At 40.7% G+C, this 17,428-nt stretch overlaps 1 protein-coding gene across 8 annotated transcripts in view; it reads left to right on the forward strand.

Moving 5' to 3' along the window:
• TNRC6B (trinucleotide repeat containing adaptor 6B) overlaps positions 1 to 17,428 on the forward strand; it is a 263,413-nt gene that overhangs the window by 163,064 nt on the left and 82,921 nt on the right. For all 8 annotated transcript variants that reach the window (XR_009505462.1, XM_059937015.1, XM_059937013.1 and 5 more), the window contains one exon: positions 16,130 to 16,217. Coding sequence is in view for 7 of the 8 variants with exons in the window: in XM_059937015.1 (XP_059792998.1) it covers positions 16,130 to 16,217 (88 nt within the window). In the remaining variant the exon portion in view is untranslated. The remainder of the gene's footprint in view (positions 1 to 16,129; positions 16,218 to 17,428) is intronic.

Here is a 17,428-nt window from a genome sequence, read left to right on the forward strand (position 1 = left end):
TGGAGGAGAAGGGGGAGGACACTGCTGCCAGAAGCAGCAGCAGCAGCCGATAGGCTGGGTATTGTAAGGTGCTTTCATTCATCATATCTAATCAGCACAACCAGTCTTCAAGATAACTAGTATAACCCCCATTTTATAGATACAGAAACTGACTTAGAAGCCAGGTAATTTGCCCAAGTTCCTACCATTAGTGTTTGAGAGATACATGTAATTTGATCTTGAAACTGTCAGACTTCAAAGCTTATGTGTTTTCTCTTCACCTGGTGACCTTGGTAGAGGGCTCTGCTTGTAATTGACTGTGCTTGGGTATGGGGTTGTGGGAGATGGAATCAAAAGAATGTTGAAGATGTTGGAAACTGAGGGTCCTGAAACACACAAAAAAATACAGAAATACTGCATACATTCCTTGAGAATCTCTAGACTCAAGTGATATATAGAAAGCGTAATTCTTAACTGCAGGGAAAAAAAGATCTTGATCTCTTGCTTAAGAGAAACTTAAGTGTTCTCTCAAAAAAACATGATATTTACACTTGGCTATTACTGAGAGTATTAAAAACATAGATTTGAAATTCCTTAGATTTGGGTGATGCTATTAAAGATTACAATGGTAAATCACTCTCTAAAAATTTTCCTCAGGTTACCTAAGTAGAAATTAGGTACAAAACTGTGCCTTGAATATCATCTTAAATGGAATTAGGCATCCTGTATCTGATCTTGAAGCATCAAGCACAGGTACATGTTGGCTTAGTTGTTCCCAAAAGGCTGTATGTAAATCGTATTTTAAATTTTGAGTCATTTTCCCACTGTTGTATAATTTTAATTGAAGAAATGGGTCATGTAAGTTCACGAGTTATTTTTACTCTGTAGTTGGTTACTTATTAAACATGCTTATCTTTCAGAAATGTACATATCCCTCAAGGTAACTCAGTTATTATCATTCAACTTGCTAGGTTTAAATGATAACTGGCACACAAGAACACGACTTTCCATTTTTACTACTCTGAAAATAGAGCACAGATTAAGAGCATTGAGAAGTAGGGTACGACTGTCACCTGTGGAATCCTGAATTCAGAGTTGATTTCCTTCTCTGCTAATTTTTCGATACCAAGATAAGTGTCACAAATAGCACCCTTTCTCAGAGGATTTCCAGAATTAGAATAACAGGCACAGACTTAATAAAGTGATAGTGATGCATTATAATCAGGAAGCTTACACACTGCCTGTCTCACTCATTGTTTGCAGTATACTGTGTGATCTCTGAGGAAAGGCCAGATCTCTTCCATTTTAATTTCTGAATAAAATGTTTGGCTTTCTCTTAAGGCACAGATCTAGAAAGATGTGCAAAAATCACTTTCCCTGGAGGCCTGCGATATAAGACCCCTCCCACCTTGGTCAGAGGAGAGCCAAATGGATTATTGTTTGAATTCTCTTCTTTTCTCCCCCCCCTTAGATCTGAGTAATGCTTTTAAAGATTTTCATGCACGCTGTTTAGCCCTGTTTCTTATGGGTGCAAGCCACTTGCACACATAGCCCCGAGAAAGTGGCTTGGTCAGTGAGAGAGGAGGGTCCAGAGCCTGAGGATAATGGCTCCTAGTTGAGGGCACACACTTCCCAACTCCCTTCTCCTGTGTAGGTAGGCAGCAGACCTTCCACAATCTCTCCAAACTTTCCAGACCGTTCCATTGGGAGTGCACACATAAGGGTCCGAACCTCAGACCAAGGCTTCTGACTCAGCTTCTTCAGAGATGAGGCCCTGCTGGGGATAGACATGTGGAAGCACTTCAGGCATTTTGATATCCTGGCCACTGTGTCCTCCTGGATACATGTGGACACCGCATACTCTTATGTCACATTTTAATTGCTTTAAAATTGCCTTTTAATGGAGTTGCCACTTACTGTGATTTTGGTTGAATTGCTAACAATCTTACCGATTTCAAAGATCAGTTATTATTATTTATTCTCTTAATATAGTGATTGTGTTTGACCATGCATGGAAGCAGGCAAAGAAGGGTGGAAAAGCAATATAAAAACAAAAGCACCTAAATGTTTGTGAAAGCATCCCCACTATCTACTGTTAATAAGTTGTCAGTTCTTCTCCTGAATAACATGTGCCTCACACTGTGGGTTCTGATTGATAAGCTTATTTTCTTTTCTGCTGAGGAACCGTATTTCATCACTATTTTATAGTGATTTCCAGAACCCTGGCTTGGACTCCTATACCTTGTTTCTTTTCGCTTTCTTTGCTGTTGAATACTAAGGGTAGAGTGCTTCTCTGGCTTTTGTGTGTTTGTCTGGCCCTTAAGGTTTAAACATAGTTTTTAGTGGTTGCAGGATATAAATATTAGAGTATGTGGTATAGCCCTCGTCATGATGCTGCTCCTTAGCCTGTTTGGGTATTTGTAAAACTACTGCTAATTTCAGGCTGTCTTTAGGAGCCTAGCATGTTAATTGTAGCGTGTGTGAAAGCACATTCAGGAGTAAAATGTGAGATGGTGTTAACAAAGATTTATTCACCAAATCTTAGCCCTTTAAAACCTAAGGGGTCCTCTGAGCTTGAAGAACCTCAGTTTGAGGCAAGCAAAACCGAAAGAATGGTTGAAAAATTAGCAGATTTGATTCAGAGTTACAATATAAACACACCATATAGGTGTTACCAACTGAATGGAAACATCGGGAGAAAATCCCAGTGAACATGCTGGTAGTTTATAGCAATCCAGAGAGTTAAAGCAATGAAATACCAAGGTCTAAAAGTTCAGACATTTGCCTTATTAAGCTTTCTTTTACAGGAGGCTTCATTGCACTTAAAAATGAAACTTTACACTCACAGGAACATTATCCGTGCAGAAGCTCCGATTTAAAGATTTGCCATCTTAGGGAACAGTGTGCACAACCTGGGTGAAATTTCTTTTTTTTGTTTTTAGTTAATTTATTTTTTGGCTGCATTGGGTCTTCACTGCTGTACGGGCTTTCTCTAGTTGTGGCGAGCAGGGGCTACTCTTCGTTGCGGTGCACGTGCTTCTCATTGCGGCGGCTTCTCTTATTGCGGAGCACGGGCTCTAGGCACGTGGGCTTCAGTAGTTGTGGCTCGTGGGCTCTAGAGCGCAGGCTCAGTAGTTGTGGTGCACGGACTTAGTTGCTCCACGGCATGTGGGATCTTCCCGGACCAGGGCTCGAACCCTTGTCCCCTGCATTGGCAGGCGGATTCTTAACCGCTGCGCCACCAGGGAAGTCCCAACCTGGGTGAAATTTGAACTGATAAATCTCATTGGTACCAGTGCACAGTCAGGGCTCTGCTAGGAAAACAGGCCATTCCAGGTATTCCATGTAGGAAAGAGTTTTTTCCTCTTTCTTTTATTTCAGCCCCTTATTGAGGTATAATTGACATATATTAAACTGCCTGTATTTGAAATGTTCAGAATACACTGAATTTTGAACTGTGTATACACATGATAAGGAATGCATCTTTTATCCCCCAAAGTCTCTTTTTGCCCCTTTGTCAGTCCTCCTTTTCACCCCTTCCTGCCCCTTCCCAGCCCCCAGGTAACCACTGATCTGCTTTGTGCCCTTATAGATTAGTTTGCATTTTCTAGAATTTAATACAAATGGAACATACAGTACTTCTCATCTGGCTTCTTTCATTCAACATAATTATTTTGAGTTTTATCCATGTTACGTGTATCAGTAGTTCATTCCCCTTATTGCTAAGAACTGTTTCATTGTATGCAATCCCACCATTTGTTGATCCATTCACCTATTGATGCACCATTGAGTAGTTTACAGTTTTCAGCTCTTACAAATAAAGCTGCTGTGAATATTCATTTAGAAGTCTTTGTATTGGATGTATGCTTTCTTTTCTCTAGGGTAAATACCTAGGCAAGGAAAGGCTGGGTCATGTGGTAGGTGTCTAACTTTTTAAGAAAATGCCGAACTGGTTACCACGTAACATTCCCACCATGAGAGAGCTCCAGTTGCCAAGACTTGGTATGGTCCGTTTTTAAAATTTTGGACATTCTAATAAGTATGCATGTGGTATCACCTCACTGTGGTTTTAATATGTTTTTTTCTTAATGACTGATGATGTTGAACATCTGTTTATGTGCTTATTTGCCACATCTGTGTATCTTCTTTGGTGAAGTGTCTGTTCAGATCTTCTTCCCGTTTGGAAAATTGGGTTGTTTTCATATTAATGAGTTTGGAGGGTTCTTTATATATCTGGACGCACATTCTTTATCAGATAAGTGATTTGCAAATATTTTCTCCCGGTCTGCTGCTCTTTTTGTTCTCTTAACAGCATCTTTTGGCGAGCAGAAGTTCTTAATTTTAATGAATCAACTTTATCAACTTTTTTTCTTTTGTGGATTGTGCTTTTGGTGTTGTAGCTAAGAAATCATTTGCCTAACCCAAGATAACAAAGATTTCCTTTTCTGTGTTTTCTTTTAGTTTTATATTCAGGTCTTCGATCCATTTTGAGTTAATTTTTGTATGTGGTGTGAGGTATGGGTTGAGGTTCTTTTTTAAACATATGGCTATTCAGTTGCTTCCCCACCATTTGTTGAAAACAGACTATCCTTTCTCTGCTGAATTGCCTTTGCACCTTTTTTGAAAATCAGTTGTCCATTTCTGTGTCAATCTATTTCTGGAATCTGTTCTATCCCATTGAACTTTTTGTCTATGCCGCTGCCAGTACTGCGCTGTCTTGATTACTGTACCTTTATAGTAAGTCTGGGTTTCAGGTTGTGTGAGTCCTCCAAATGTTCTTTTTAAAACTTGTTGGCTATTCTGGGTCCTGATGAATTTTAAAAAGAGCTTGTCGGTTTCTACTGAAAAAAAGTCATGCTGGGATTTTGATAGGGATTGTGTCAAATCTGTACATTAATTTTGGGAGAATCCACATCTAAACAATGCTGTCTTCCAATACATGAACACAATATATCTCTCCACTTATTTAGGTTTTAAAATTTTTTCTCTCATCAGTATTTTATAGTTTTCAGTGTGCAGGGATTGGACTTTTTTTTTTTATCAGATTTATCCGTATTTTGTAAGTTTGGATGCTACTATAATAGGATTTTTTACAATTTCAATTTCTGATTGTTTGTTGCTAGTATATAGAAATAGAATTGATTTTGTATATTGATCTTGTATCCTGCAACCTTGCTAAAGTCATTTATTAATTCTGGTAGCTTTTTTTTGTAGAACCCATTGTATTTTCCTAGAAGAAAAGGTTTTTTATAGGGAATTAAAGGCTCACACAACCATTAGAAAGTCTGGGGCGGGGGGGAATGCAGGGAGACCACTGTTATTGTTGATGAAAGTAGAGGGCCGGGTTCCCAGGGAAGCAGTGATCTCAGCGGCTGCCTGCAGCTCCAGGATGGCTCCAGTTCATCTGGAAGCTGCTGTAAAAGTGGAAAGTCCTGTCTGCCGCTGCCTATGTGTCTGCTTGCAACTATTTTTAGAGAATACTGACTTCTGCCTTCCAGACCAAGAGAGAGCCTCTCATTGGCTGTATCCAACCTAGACCAGACAGAGAAAGGGATTCTGGGAAGTGTTGTTCCAGCCCTTTCCCTGCAGTGCAGGGAAGACTGTAGGAGGCCGCAGTGGTAGGCTGACAGACAGTCTGGCACAGAGGACTTTGGGAGAGACACATGTGAGATCCTGCACACAGTCTTGGAGAAGTAACTTAGCAGTACTGTGAAAAATAGGGGTGTGAGGTAGCTGTAACTCAGAAAGATGTGATTGCTAAGAAGGCAAACTGGCTCTTTGACTGTATTGGCAGTGAAATATTATCTGGGACAAAGAAGTGGCAGGTCTACTCTATTTGGTCCTGCTTTAACCGATAATTGGATGCATGTAGACAAACTGGACATGTTTAGGGAATAATGACCCCAGTGGTGAGGGGACAGAAAACCAGGTCACATGTGAAATGTTTGAAGAAACTGAGAAAGCGTCAGGGATGCATGATAGATGACTACAGATACGGATTTAGAAGACTTGTCTTGTGCGGTCTGAAAAGGAAGGCTTAGGACCAGTGGGTGGGAACTATAAGGAGATAATCTCCAAAGCAATATGGAGAACTTCCTACACAGCTGCACTAAGATTGAATAGAAGGTTTTGTTATAGATTGCTGGGCTGCATGGCAACGGTATATAAAGTATAAGAAGAGTCATTTCAGATTATGTGTCCCTCAGGCACCATTCTAACCCTGAAGGGTTTCGCAGGGAAAATCCTCCTGCATCGTTGGTTATAACTTTTGCCACATGGAATTTTTGAAAGTGAAAACAAGGTCTTTTAAATGTATTATCTTCCTTTATTTGATTTGAGTAATTCCAAATAAACCTATTCCTTGCATGTGCCTCATCTATGGAAAGTGGGGGAATTTGTGAGATGCTTAGAATCAGAGGTTATATATGCAAAAGTATTATTGCCATATTTCATTGATTCTGAAACGCAAGTTCTTTTCATGTTTGACATACCTGAAATCTGCACGTACCCTGCAGTTGATGGTCCCCTTCAACTATTGATGCCTTACATTTGATGTCCTCGTGGATTTTTTGCCTGCACAGATTTGGTCCTAGCTATTCCTGATGTCATCGTTTCAACTGAATTTTATGCATATTTGGTATTACACAAGTTGTTTAATTGACTTTTAATATATCTTTATGAAGATTACACTGTAATTTGGCACTGAAACACAGATGGGAATAACGAGGCATAAGCTTGGTGTTAATGAGGTTAATATTTATCCTTGGAGAAGTAAGTACAATTCCATAATTTCCTAGAAAGAACAACCAAGTGCATTGTACCTGAGCTATTCAAAGTAAGGTCCAGGAACCAGCAGCTTGTTAGAAATGGAGAATTGTAGGTCCCAACCCACACCTACTAAATAAGAATCTGCATTTTAACAAGATTCCCATTAAAGTTTGAGAAGCATTGCTTTGCGCAACCTCGTGTAGAAAGGTAAGTCATATGTAGCAGGAGCGGTGTTAATTTTGTTGCCGACGCGCAAAAGAATAGCCTATTGCGTATTACACGATGCAACTGAAGGCAAGAGAAATTTCTGCATCCTTCTAAATTAATGAAAAATATATTTACCTTAATTTTTCTAGGTTTAATGTTACTCTTTTCCTCCCATGAGCCACTCAGTGTTAGAACGATTTTGATGCCTCTGTGCTGTTTGGCCTCGTCTACTAATTTAATATCATGTGCAAATTACATTAGCATCCCATTAAATTCCCTCAGTCAGATCCAGCAAATGAAAAAATGTTAAGAACAAATCCAACACAGATCTTTGGAGTATCCTGCTATGTAATTCCTCTGCTGGAATGGATTTATTCCAACATGCTCTCTTTCTGTGTGCGTTTTTAATTAAAAACACTCTAAATGGATACTTCTGGCACTTTGCTTAACTCTTTTCATTGCACTCCTTTTGTTAATTTTCCTCACTCCAGATACGTGTGTGGTATCATTAATCCTTAATTGGTTATGAATGTTAATGCTTTTGTGTCTAGTTATTTTCTTACTGTTTCATGAATTGCCGAGATTACCGTTTGTCTTTTAAGGAAATAAACGTCTATACAAGTCACATATATTAGATGTGCTTTGGAAAGCTTATATATATCTGTGTTGGACGGAGTTCTTAGTGTCAGACAATAGAATTACTTCACTCTCACTGGTGCCAGGGGTTTATTAAATGGTGATGCTGTCTCACAGATCCTTGGGAATCACACCACGGAACTGGCAGCCCCACGGGAGCTTTTTCCTCTTCCTGTACATTCAGGAAACCGCCGTTAGAGGTTTTGGCTCCAGGACCCATCATGTCTGCTCCCTGAGAAGAGGGGTGCCCTGTGCCCTGTCAGTTCCCTAGTAAAGTCACGCACGAGCGCAACTTATTGGCAGGACATAAGTCACATTTCAATCTCTAGTTGTAAGGGAGTCTGGGAAATAGGCCAGAAGGGGCTTGGAGTTGATGTTGGCAGAATTGATGCACTTATCCACCGCAAAGTCAAATAATAGCTTTTTTTTTTTTTTTTCCAAATAATAGCTTTTATTACTAGTACAGCACTAAAATTCTCAGTAGAAGGATGATACTACGAATTGCGTGGTAGAGGAACATTTTAAATATCCTGTGGTATCATATTTATCACATATCTAACGTACTGAAGACACAAGGAACCTTGACTGATAAATCTATAACAATTTGAATACATTAGAGTGAGTGTAGATTCTAGAATATTTGGGGGAATGCATTTCTGTGAATGTCAGGACTAAAATGTTTTCTAAAATTCTTTTTGACTTTATGTGGCTTTCATAAAGAGCTGTTAAAAGAGTTGTTTAAAGTAGAAGTCCTTAAAAAATTTTAAACAGATAACTAAAAGATGAGTCAATGTTTGAGGCTCTTTTTTTTTAATTAAAATCTTTATTGAGATAATTGTAGATTCACATGCAGTTGTAAGAAATAACACGTCGAGATTCCAGGTACCTTTTACCCAGATTCTGCCAATGGTTTCTTCTTGCAGAACTGTGGTACAGTATTACAGCCAAGATGCTGACAGATATAACTCACCGATCTTATTTAGATTTCCCCAGTTTTACTTGTGCTTATTTACGTATGTGTGTGTTTAGTTCTATAGTTTTGTCACATGTAGGTTCATGTATCCACCACCACTAACAAGATACAGAAGATGCATCACCACAAGGACCACTAGTGTCACCCTTTTTTATAATCGCCCTGCCTCACCCCACCTCAACCCCTGGCAACCCCTGCAACTACTTCCTTCACTGACAACATTCATGACCACAACAACATTCATTTCAGAATGTTGTGTAAATAAAATCGTACAGTATGTAACCTTTGGGATTGGCTTTTGTCACTTACCGTAATTCCCTGGAGATTCATCCGAGTTGTTGATGTACTGATAGCTTGTTCTTTTACAGTATTGGTTTGCTTCTGGCATGTTTCACATGTTGGGTGGATCTGTTGTATCCGTTCGGGTCTGTCTGCCTCAATTGTGTAGAGTTGGTTAGGAACTGGGACCAAAGGTGCCGCCACACTTACTGACCAGAGAGCATCAGGTGTTGATGGTGTTGTGGCCACTTATCCCCACATTAAAGAAAAGAAAGATGCTCTTTATATCTGGACACATTTTCCTGTTAAGATGAACCCTGTCTGCTTAGCTGAATTGAGGTTCTTAGTATCTTTACACTCCAGTCAGCATATTGGTGATTACTGCTTTCAAGTATGAAATTGTCAGCCCTGCCTCTACTTGATGTTTGAGGCATGATGGGTTTGGGTTTGAGCAATTCAGGAATCATTGGTCATGATTCTAGTTTGTGGGAAGAAGTTGATCTCTTACATGGATTATCACAAGCTATGAATTCACATATCCAGGGTTCTGGTACTTTCAAAACACCAATGGCACTGTAAGCTGTCTTCAGAGTACCCCAGAGTGCTGGTAAAGCAGAGCAAGAGCAGAGGTTCCTCCCTTGAAGATGTTGTCTGAGCTGTGAGGCGAGATGCAGCTGTTTAAAAACTTAAACTGAGGGACTTCCCTGGTGGTCCAGTGGTTAAGATTCCACGCTGCCAATGCAAGGGGCCCGGGTTTGATCCCTGGTGGGGGAACTAAGATCCCACATGCCTCAACTAAGCCCGTGTGCCGCAACTAGAGAATCCTGCACCCCGCAACGAAGACCCAGCTCAGCCAAAATAAATAAATAAAAATTTTAAAAAATTATCACACACACAAAAATTTAAACTGAGAGCTCCAGGAGGACAAGCAGCACTGCATCTAGTTTGCTGCTGAATCTCAGCCTCTAGCACAGTGCTTGGCGTGAAGTAGGCACTGAAATAAGGAAGGAAGGACGGACGGACGTAGGACAGAAGCTTTTAAGAAATGGAATGCCTAGTTCTTTTGATGTGAGCGAGGACTATTACAAAGTAAGTACAGAAAACTCTGAAGGGTGTGTGTGGGGTTTTCTGTGGGGGGTTGGGGAAGGGAGGGAGAGGAATATTCCTCCCCCAAAAAAATAAAGCCCCAAATACACACCACGCACTGTCCCATCTCAGGACCGTTGTGTTTACTGTTCTCTCAGCCTGGTTGGTCACTCTTCTCCCAGATAATTTTCTTCATTTTGGTCTCTCACTGCCTGAGAGAGGCCTCCTGTGAGCATCTTGTGTAAAGTAGCTCACCATCTTCCCTGTCCCTTCCCTCTTGGTCACTCTCTAGCCCCTTTCCCAGCTTTATTCTCTTCATGGCATTTGTAATGATTTCCTGGCGTTGTGTATGTGTGTGTCTGTCTCCATCTAGACTGTCAGCCCCTGAGGCCACTGTTACATGCCCACTGCCTAGATCAGGGCCTGGCACATAATAGTAACTCAGCGTATGTTTGTTAAGTGATTTAATTAGGTGCTTTGAGGCTTTTGTTTTGAACACGTGTCCCACGGAAGGGATAGGAAAGTGTCGCTTGCTCTGTAATCATGCGTTTTGGTAACACTTAGTAGAGGGCCTAGTGTGTCCTGGTATTTGTGCTCAGTGCATATGATAAGAGGAAGGGCAACTCCCCTGCGTCCAGAGACTTCGTTGGTAGCAAACGTAGACCTACTTGGCTTGCTGTTCTGCAGTGTGATGAGTGCTCTGAGGGAGGCATGCCAGCCCCTGGGAGGACAGAAGCAGGAGCTCTGGAAGTGTTGACCCGGAGGGGAGAGATGGGCCTTTTCATTGAAGGTGAGAATTAGAGGTATCGGAAGTGCTGGTTTATGTGTGTGCACCCCAGTCCCGGGTTGATTCCTTACTCAGTTATCAGGGGACGTGTCCCGGTTGGTTTGAAAAGTGCAGTCACTCTCACGAGAGCCCTGCTCCCTCTCTGGCCTCACGTGCCGCCGTCTCCCTCACTCCCTCTGCTCCAGCCTCCTTGCCAAACGCCCCCGTGTCATTCCTTCACACTTACTGTTCCCTCTGCCTGGAGTGCCCTCTCCCAGATAGCCGCATCTCCCTCGCCTCGTGGGTCTCCATTCCTAGGCCACCTTATCAGAGAGGCCTTTTCTAACCCTTCTCCTTCAGCTCACCCTGCCCTGTCCTCCTCGAGGCCCTTGTTGCCACCTGAAATGTATATTTGATACATGTACTTTGTTGTATATTGGTTGTTGCCTATCTACCCCACTGGAACGTAAGCCCGCCCGAGAGCTGGGGTTTGGTTTGGTTTCTGCTGTATCTCCAGTGCTTAGGAAAGCGCCTGGCTCATAGATGTTTGTTAAAGAAACGGGTCAGTTCCTGGGCATCCTGGTAGAAGGGAAGTGAGACACAGAGGAGCCCCCAACCCAGCTCTTCCTCCCAGAGCCCTGGTCAAAGCAGCCATGCTATAGAAAAGTCATTTTACATGCTCTGGTGCTGCCAGTGACTGATAGCATCTGCTTTGGAACCCCTCGAGGACCAGACAAGAGGCACGGCTGAGGTGGTGAGGTGTACAGAGGAGGGCGAGTTTCTTATGAATTGGAGTTGTCAGGGAAGGCTTTATTGAAGCAGATGGATATTGAGCTAGGGCTTGACAACGGGGTAAGATGTCATTGGGCAACAAAAAGGAGGAAGGTTTTTGTGTCAGGTCTGCACAATGGATGAGGGAAGTGTAGGATTTGGAACTGTACTGTGAATGGCCCTGGATGTCAGCTCTAGGGGATTGTCATCTGGATATTACAGCTCTGGACATCCCCAGCATGGCCTCGGACCCTTGGAGGCTTTGGATGTGAGAAGCAGCAGGTTATTAGGAATGTCAACATCGTTATTCTTCAGTGTTCTGAACTTGCATGCAAAACAGGAGTCTTGCTCTGCCTCAGCTCAGGTGAATATTGGATAATCTCCCCTTTTATTCAGATACTGCCTTTCTCAAAAAAAACTCACTTGTACATACTTCTTGCAACTAATGGTTATTTGTTAAAAAAAAAAAAAAGAAGAAGAAGAAAGAAGGAAACTGTTGATTTTCTTCACTTTGGACCTTTTTAAGAGTAGTTTTGGCTTTTTATCATTGTAGATTTATTCTCGATTACAGTGTTTACACTTGCATCTGGCTGTGTGTTTAGAGATGGGGGAAAGTATCAATGATTTCTCCTGCTTCTAGATCTAGAAGCATTTGAAGGTTAAGTGAGACCCACGTAGTCCCTGCCATTTGTATTTGATTGTTGTATGGGAGGTTTGATTTTTGAAGTATAAATAGATACGTTTTAAAGTGTAGGCTTAGCACAGGGATTTAGAGTAGTTGTTCTCAACTCCAACTACATGTTAGAACCACTTGGGGCTGGGGGCTTTGGGAAAAAAACCCACTGATTCCTATGTAATTGATCTGGAGTACTGCCTGGGTAATGGTTTTGCTGATGTTTGTTTTTTGGTGTTTTGTTTTGGGAAACAATCTTGAACTTACTGAAAAGTTACAACTATGATTTTGGGGGAAAAAAAGCACAACACTTTTTTCCCTTAATAATTTAAAAATAAATTGCTGACCCAATGTCCCATCACGTGCATCCTTTCCCCAATAATTAGAATACTAGTGTATTTCTAAAAAACACGAACATTCTCCTATATATGCACAATAAAACCATCAAAAAAATTAACACTGATACATTACTACCATTTAATCTTTAGCCCCTTCTCAAGGTTTAACACTAGCCCCAGTAATGGCCTTTATAGCAAAAGGATCACACTTTGCAGTTGGTGGTTGTATCTCTTTAGTCTCCTTCCATTTGGAACACTTCCCCAATCTTCCCTTAGTGTTCATTACCTTGAAACTTTTGAAGATTGCAAACCAGTAGTTTTCTAAAATGTCGCTCAGTTTGGGGCTGTTTGATGTTTCCTCGTGATGATATTCGGGTTGCACGTATCACAGGAGTGACGCTGTGTTCTCAGAGCATCCAGTCAGGTGACTCACAGTCTCAGTTTGTCCCATTATTGACGATATTCACATAGATTATTGATTAAGGTAGTGTCTGCCAGGCTTCTCCTCTGTATGATTATTATTTACTCTTTTATAATCAGTACGTATTTTTATGGTGTGATGCCTTAAAACTCTATTACATGCCTTGTCGTTTTCAATGTATTCATTTACTTATTTCTATCTGTATAGACTGATGTTTTCCTGTTTTATGCAATGGCCTATAATCTGTTACTATCATTACTTATTTTTATTGTCATATTGTCCCAGATTTAGCTTGTAGGAGCCCCTTCAAGCCTTTGTGACCATTTGATGTGCCCCATCATTTGTAGATTTCCTTGCTTCTTGGCAAATAGGCATTCCAGGCTCATTTTGTACTTTCCATGTTCAAGCCCCCAAATTAGCTCTTTTTCCGAAGAACTCTGGTCCTCTTAGTAAAGAATGGTATTTAGAAGACATAATCTGGGTTCGAGGTGTGTTCATACCTACAGTATTTGGACGTTGCTTGTTCCCAAGCCCTCTCAGTGATAGAGCTAGACAATAAGCGTGCGTGTTTGCATACATGAAGGAAATATACACATATAGGCACACAAAGTTACATCTACTTTTTTTGTTATGTCTGTTTCTATGTGTTAAAAATCATGAGTTCGTGCCAATAACTAATTCTGATCCAACGCTACAGGGTTCATTTGAGATTTCTCCTTTTCCGTTTTGGTAACTCCTTTTTTCAGTGGTGAGAAACCTGATTGTCATCATCGTTAATATATTTACTTATTGGTCAATCACCCATATGTAATGGATCTCCCATCACCACCACCATAGTTGCCTTCCCTGCATGGATGCCCTCCCTCTTCACCCCTGTTAGGCTCTGATGCAGCATAGAGATGTTTTAAAGCTCCCCAAATGGTACTAATGTGCAGCCAAGATAGAGCACAACCGAATTAGAAGAAACGTGAACCCCACACTTTCTGACTCATTATTAAGCAAATGGTAGGTTTTTAAGTCAGGTTTGGTTTGGGAAAATAAATTCTTCCTAAGGAAGTGAAATTTAAAGAGAAGACTCAATTCTACCAACACACAGAGTAAAAGATCAGGGTGAAAGCACAGCCTGTCTCCTGGAAAGCTTTGAAAAATATTTGTTTTGGAAATAAATCTGCTTGTAGTGAACATAAATTTCAGTCCCTTTCCCTGAATTACCTGTTTATAGGAAAAAATATTTGAAAAGGTTAGTTGTTTTTTAAAAAGGTGTTTCATTAAGACTTACTGCTTTATTTTCTGTTTCCAATGTTTGTTTATCACTTGACATTTTGAAATAGTAATATATAAAAGGGATCACACAATTCTAAAAAAAAAAAGAAAAGACTGCTTTTTATTTTTTACATTGCATTTAAAAAATAAACTTTTAGTTTTGCAACTTAATGCTCTTTAGAGCATTGAATATTTAAACAGGAGATTTTCAGGCTGTGGTTGCTCTTTTTCTGTAGTAAGTTTTAGTTTAAAATATGGAAATCAAGTTACAGTAACTGGGTCATGAGGAACCCCATCTTCTTCCATTTGCAGCCAGAGGAAGCGAGAGGCCCTAGGAGCCAAATATAACAGGATCTGTGGCCAGCCTACCTTAGATGGTCAACATCTATCTTGCCAATTTTCGTAAGTCCATTTTCTTAAAGCAGTCCACGGCTGCAAGTGGATTTTCACCAAGAACTTCACATTTAGGCTGATGACACACAATCTGACTCCAAAGAAATCCAGCCTTAAACCTAAGGAAATTACAATAAAATCTCTTCCTTGATTTTATTTTTGAAGTGTTCATGGAAGTTGCCTTGGAGTATGAATCGTGCGCTTTAGGCTTTTGTATATTAACGGCCAGAGGTACAGAAGGAGAAAGGGCAGTATTTGTGAATGTAGAAAGAGCCACTGAAAACTTGATATGTAGGTAAAACACTTATTTTTTGTTTGTTTATTAGTTCTTGTTTTCTATAAATAAAGCGTTACTTATCTATTCATGAGAGTGTGCCTCAGTGTGGGTCCTCAGTTCCTTTTAGGTAGGTTGAGTGAGTTTCACTCCCCAAACTTGAGTCCTTCAAGGACCATCTTTGTGATCTTTGTCATGTCTGCAAACATGCAACATTTTTCTTTAATTTCTCTGACATTTAACTTAGCCTTTATCTAGGTGATATCTGTGAAACCGTGGACTCGGTGTGTCGGATCACCTAAAATCACAAGTACTGCAGGCAGCATCTGCTCAGAGGTTGGGAACTGGGAGCTGGATCCCTAACTCTCCTTCCAGCTCTGAAATTCAATAAGCATGGCGTCTGGAGTTTCCTGCCTTGTGGTTACACCACAAGGTTACACCAGTGGTTGTTTATGCGTTTTTCCCAGTCAATACAGAGAAGTTGACAGCTTTCTATATATATTAGAATATTAGAGTATATGTAAGAATATAATATATAATAGAATAAATATTACATTTTACAGTTATTTTTCAAATGTGAGGTATAAGTTACATTATCTTAGTTTCTTAGGATTCAGCATATTTCTTCAACTAGATTTTTTATGTATTATTTTTATTTTAATTGAGGAGAGCAAAACCTGATGATCTTAATTGTCAAATCACCCAATAGGGAATACATGGATTTGTAGGACCTTCAATACTGCCTTAAAAACACAAGTAGAAAACATGTAAAACATACAGTGTTAATAATGCAGAAGAAAAATACGGAATTTAGAACATAGGGTTTTATGTTCACGGCTCTGAAGATGTCATGGGAAAACACCTAAATTATGATAAATACCTGTGTACCATAACTGAAGTCATATTCTGCATTATTTGTGAGGAATATTGTCAGAAGCCAACTGGATATTGTCATATATTCAAATTAGGTTCTTTGCTGAGTGGAAATACATTAATCTCGTGTGTGTGTGTGTGTGTGTGTGTGTGTGTTTAGGAAGATATTATAAAGGCTCTCTTTAATGGGTTACTTTAAAACCAAACTTAATGTCATGTTTTGCAAAAGGGGTGACAAACCAAAATAAAGGGGATAACTAAATGTGGTGAGTTTTATGTATCCTCCTAGCTTAAGTAGAATACTGTGCTCTGCTCAGTCAGAGATGAAATGTTTGTTGCCTTGCCTACCATCTATAAGCATTTAATTTGCTACACAAATAGACTGTGGATAGAGATGTTTAACCTTGTGGTGTGACATTACTTTAACAGAGAGAAGGAGCAAGAAAGGGAAGAACAGTTAATGGAAGACAAGAAAAGGAAGAAAGAGGATAAAAAGAAGAAAGAAGCCACTCAGAAGGTGGGTTTTACCAATTAAAGTCTGTCTTTACATAGCCAAGCATCTAGAATAAGTAACTGCCTTGGTTTGGATACCTGACATCTTAATAATGCTACTTGAGGCATTAATTTACTTAAGAGTTTTAAGATTTGAAAGTGGGAGAAAGTTAAAGACCTGCATTTGTTACCATAAAGTAGATGTTAAATTAATGCTATAGCTGACTTTATTGAAAACAACAGTAAACAATACTGAGAAAAGCAAGAGAGTTACCGACACTTAAATGCTTGTACTGTTTCCTTCTTTGTGTCATGATTAATCTCCATTTTCTTAAGCTTATAGAATAACTTTTCAAAGCTTTCCATTTGCCCTGATGTTGTCCTTCTGGTCCACCTACAGCATTGTCATTTATATGAGTCTACCTTTTGATAATTCCGTAAAGAAACCTCCCTCAGAGAGGATCTGGTGGGCTTGCTTCGTGCTATGGGGGAGATAGTATTGCATGGCTTTGAGGCATTTGCTTGGGGAAAAAGAGATGCTAAAAGAAAAAAAGACAGAGCTTCCCTGGTGGCGCCGTGGTTGAGAATCAGCCTGCCAATGTCGGGGACACGGGTTCAAGCCCTGGTCCAGGAAGATCCCACGTGCTGCAGAATGACTAAGCCCGTGCGCCACAACTACTGAGCCTGTGCTCTAGAGCCTGCGAGCCACAACTACTGAGCCCGCGTGCCTAGAGCCCGTGCTCCGCAACAAGAGAAGGCACCGCAATGAGAAGCCTGCGCACCACAATGAAGAGTAGCCCCTGCTCTCCGCAACTAGAGAAAGCCCGCGCGCAGCAACAAAGAACCAACACAGCCAAAAATAAATAAATAAGTAAATTTATAAAAAAGAAAAAAAGACATAGGACTGACAGCTGTCAACTGTCAAGTCTTAGTTGAAGTGTTTGCCTGACAGGGTTGTGGGGAACAGAGTGGGTAGACCTCCCTGCCCTGCCCCCTCTGCTGAAGAGCGTGCCCCTCTGCCCTGGCCACTGTCTGAGCTAACTTCGCCCACCTCATTGCGGACTCTGGCTCAGCACGGCTGCATTTCTGCCTTTGCAAAGTGCCTGGCAGAACCACTTTGCCTCTGGTTCTTGTTACCGCTACCTGCAGCACTTGGGAAGCAGGGCCTCAGTATGAGGCAGGTCTGAGGGTCCCTGCTGTGGAGCCAGCTTACTGAAGCTAAGTTTAGGAGGGGAA

Source organism: Balaenoptera ricei, chromosome 10, assembly GCF_028023285.1.
Source record: "Balaenoptera ricei isolate mBalRic1 chromosome 10, mBalRic1.hap2, whole genome shotgun sequence".
In the NCBI taxonomy this organism is placed as follows: domain Eukaryota; kingdom Metazoa; phylum Chordata; class Mammalia; order Artiodactyla; family Balaenopteridae; genus Balaenoptera; species Balaenoptera ricei.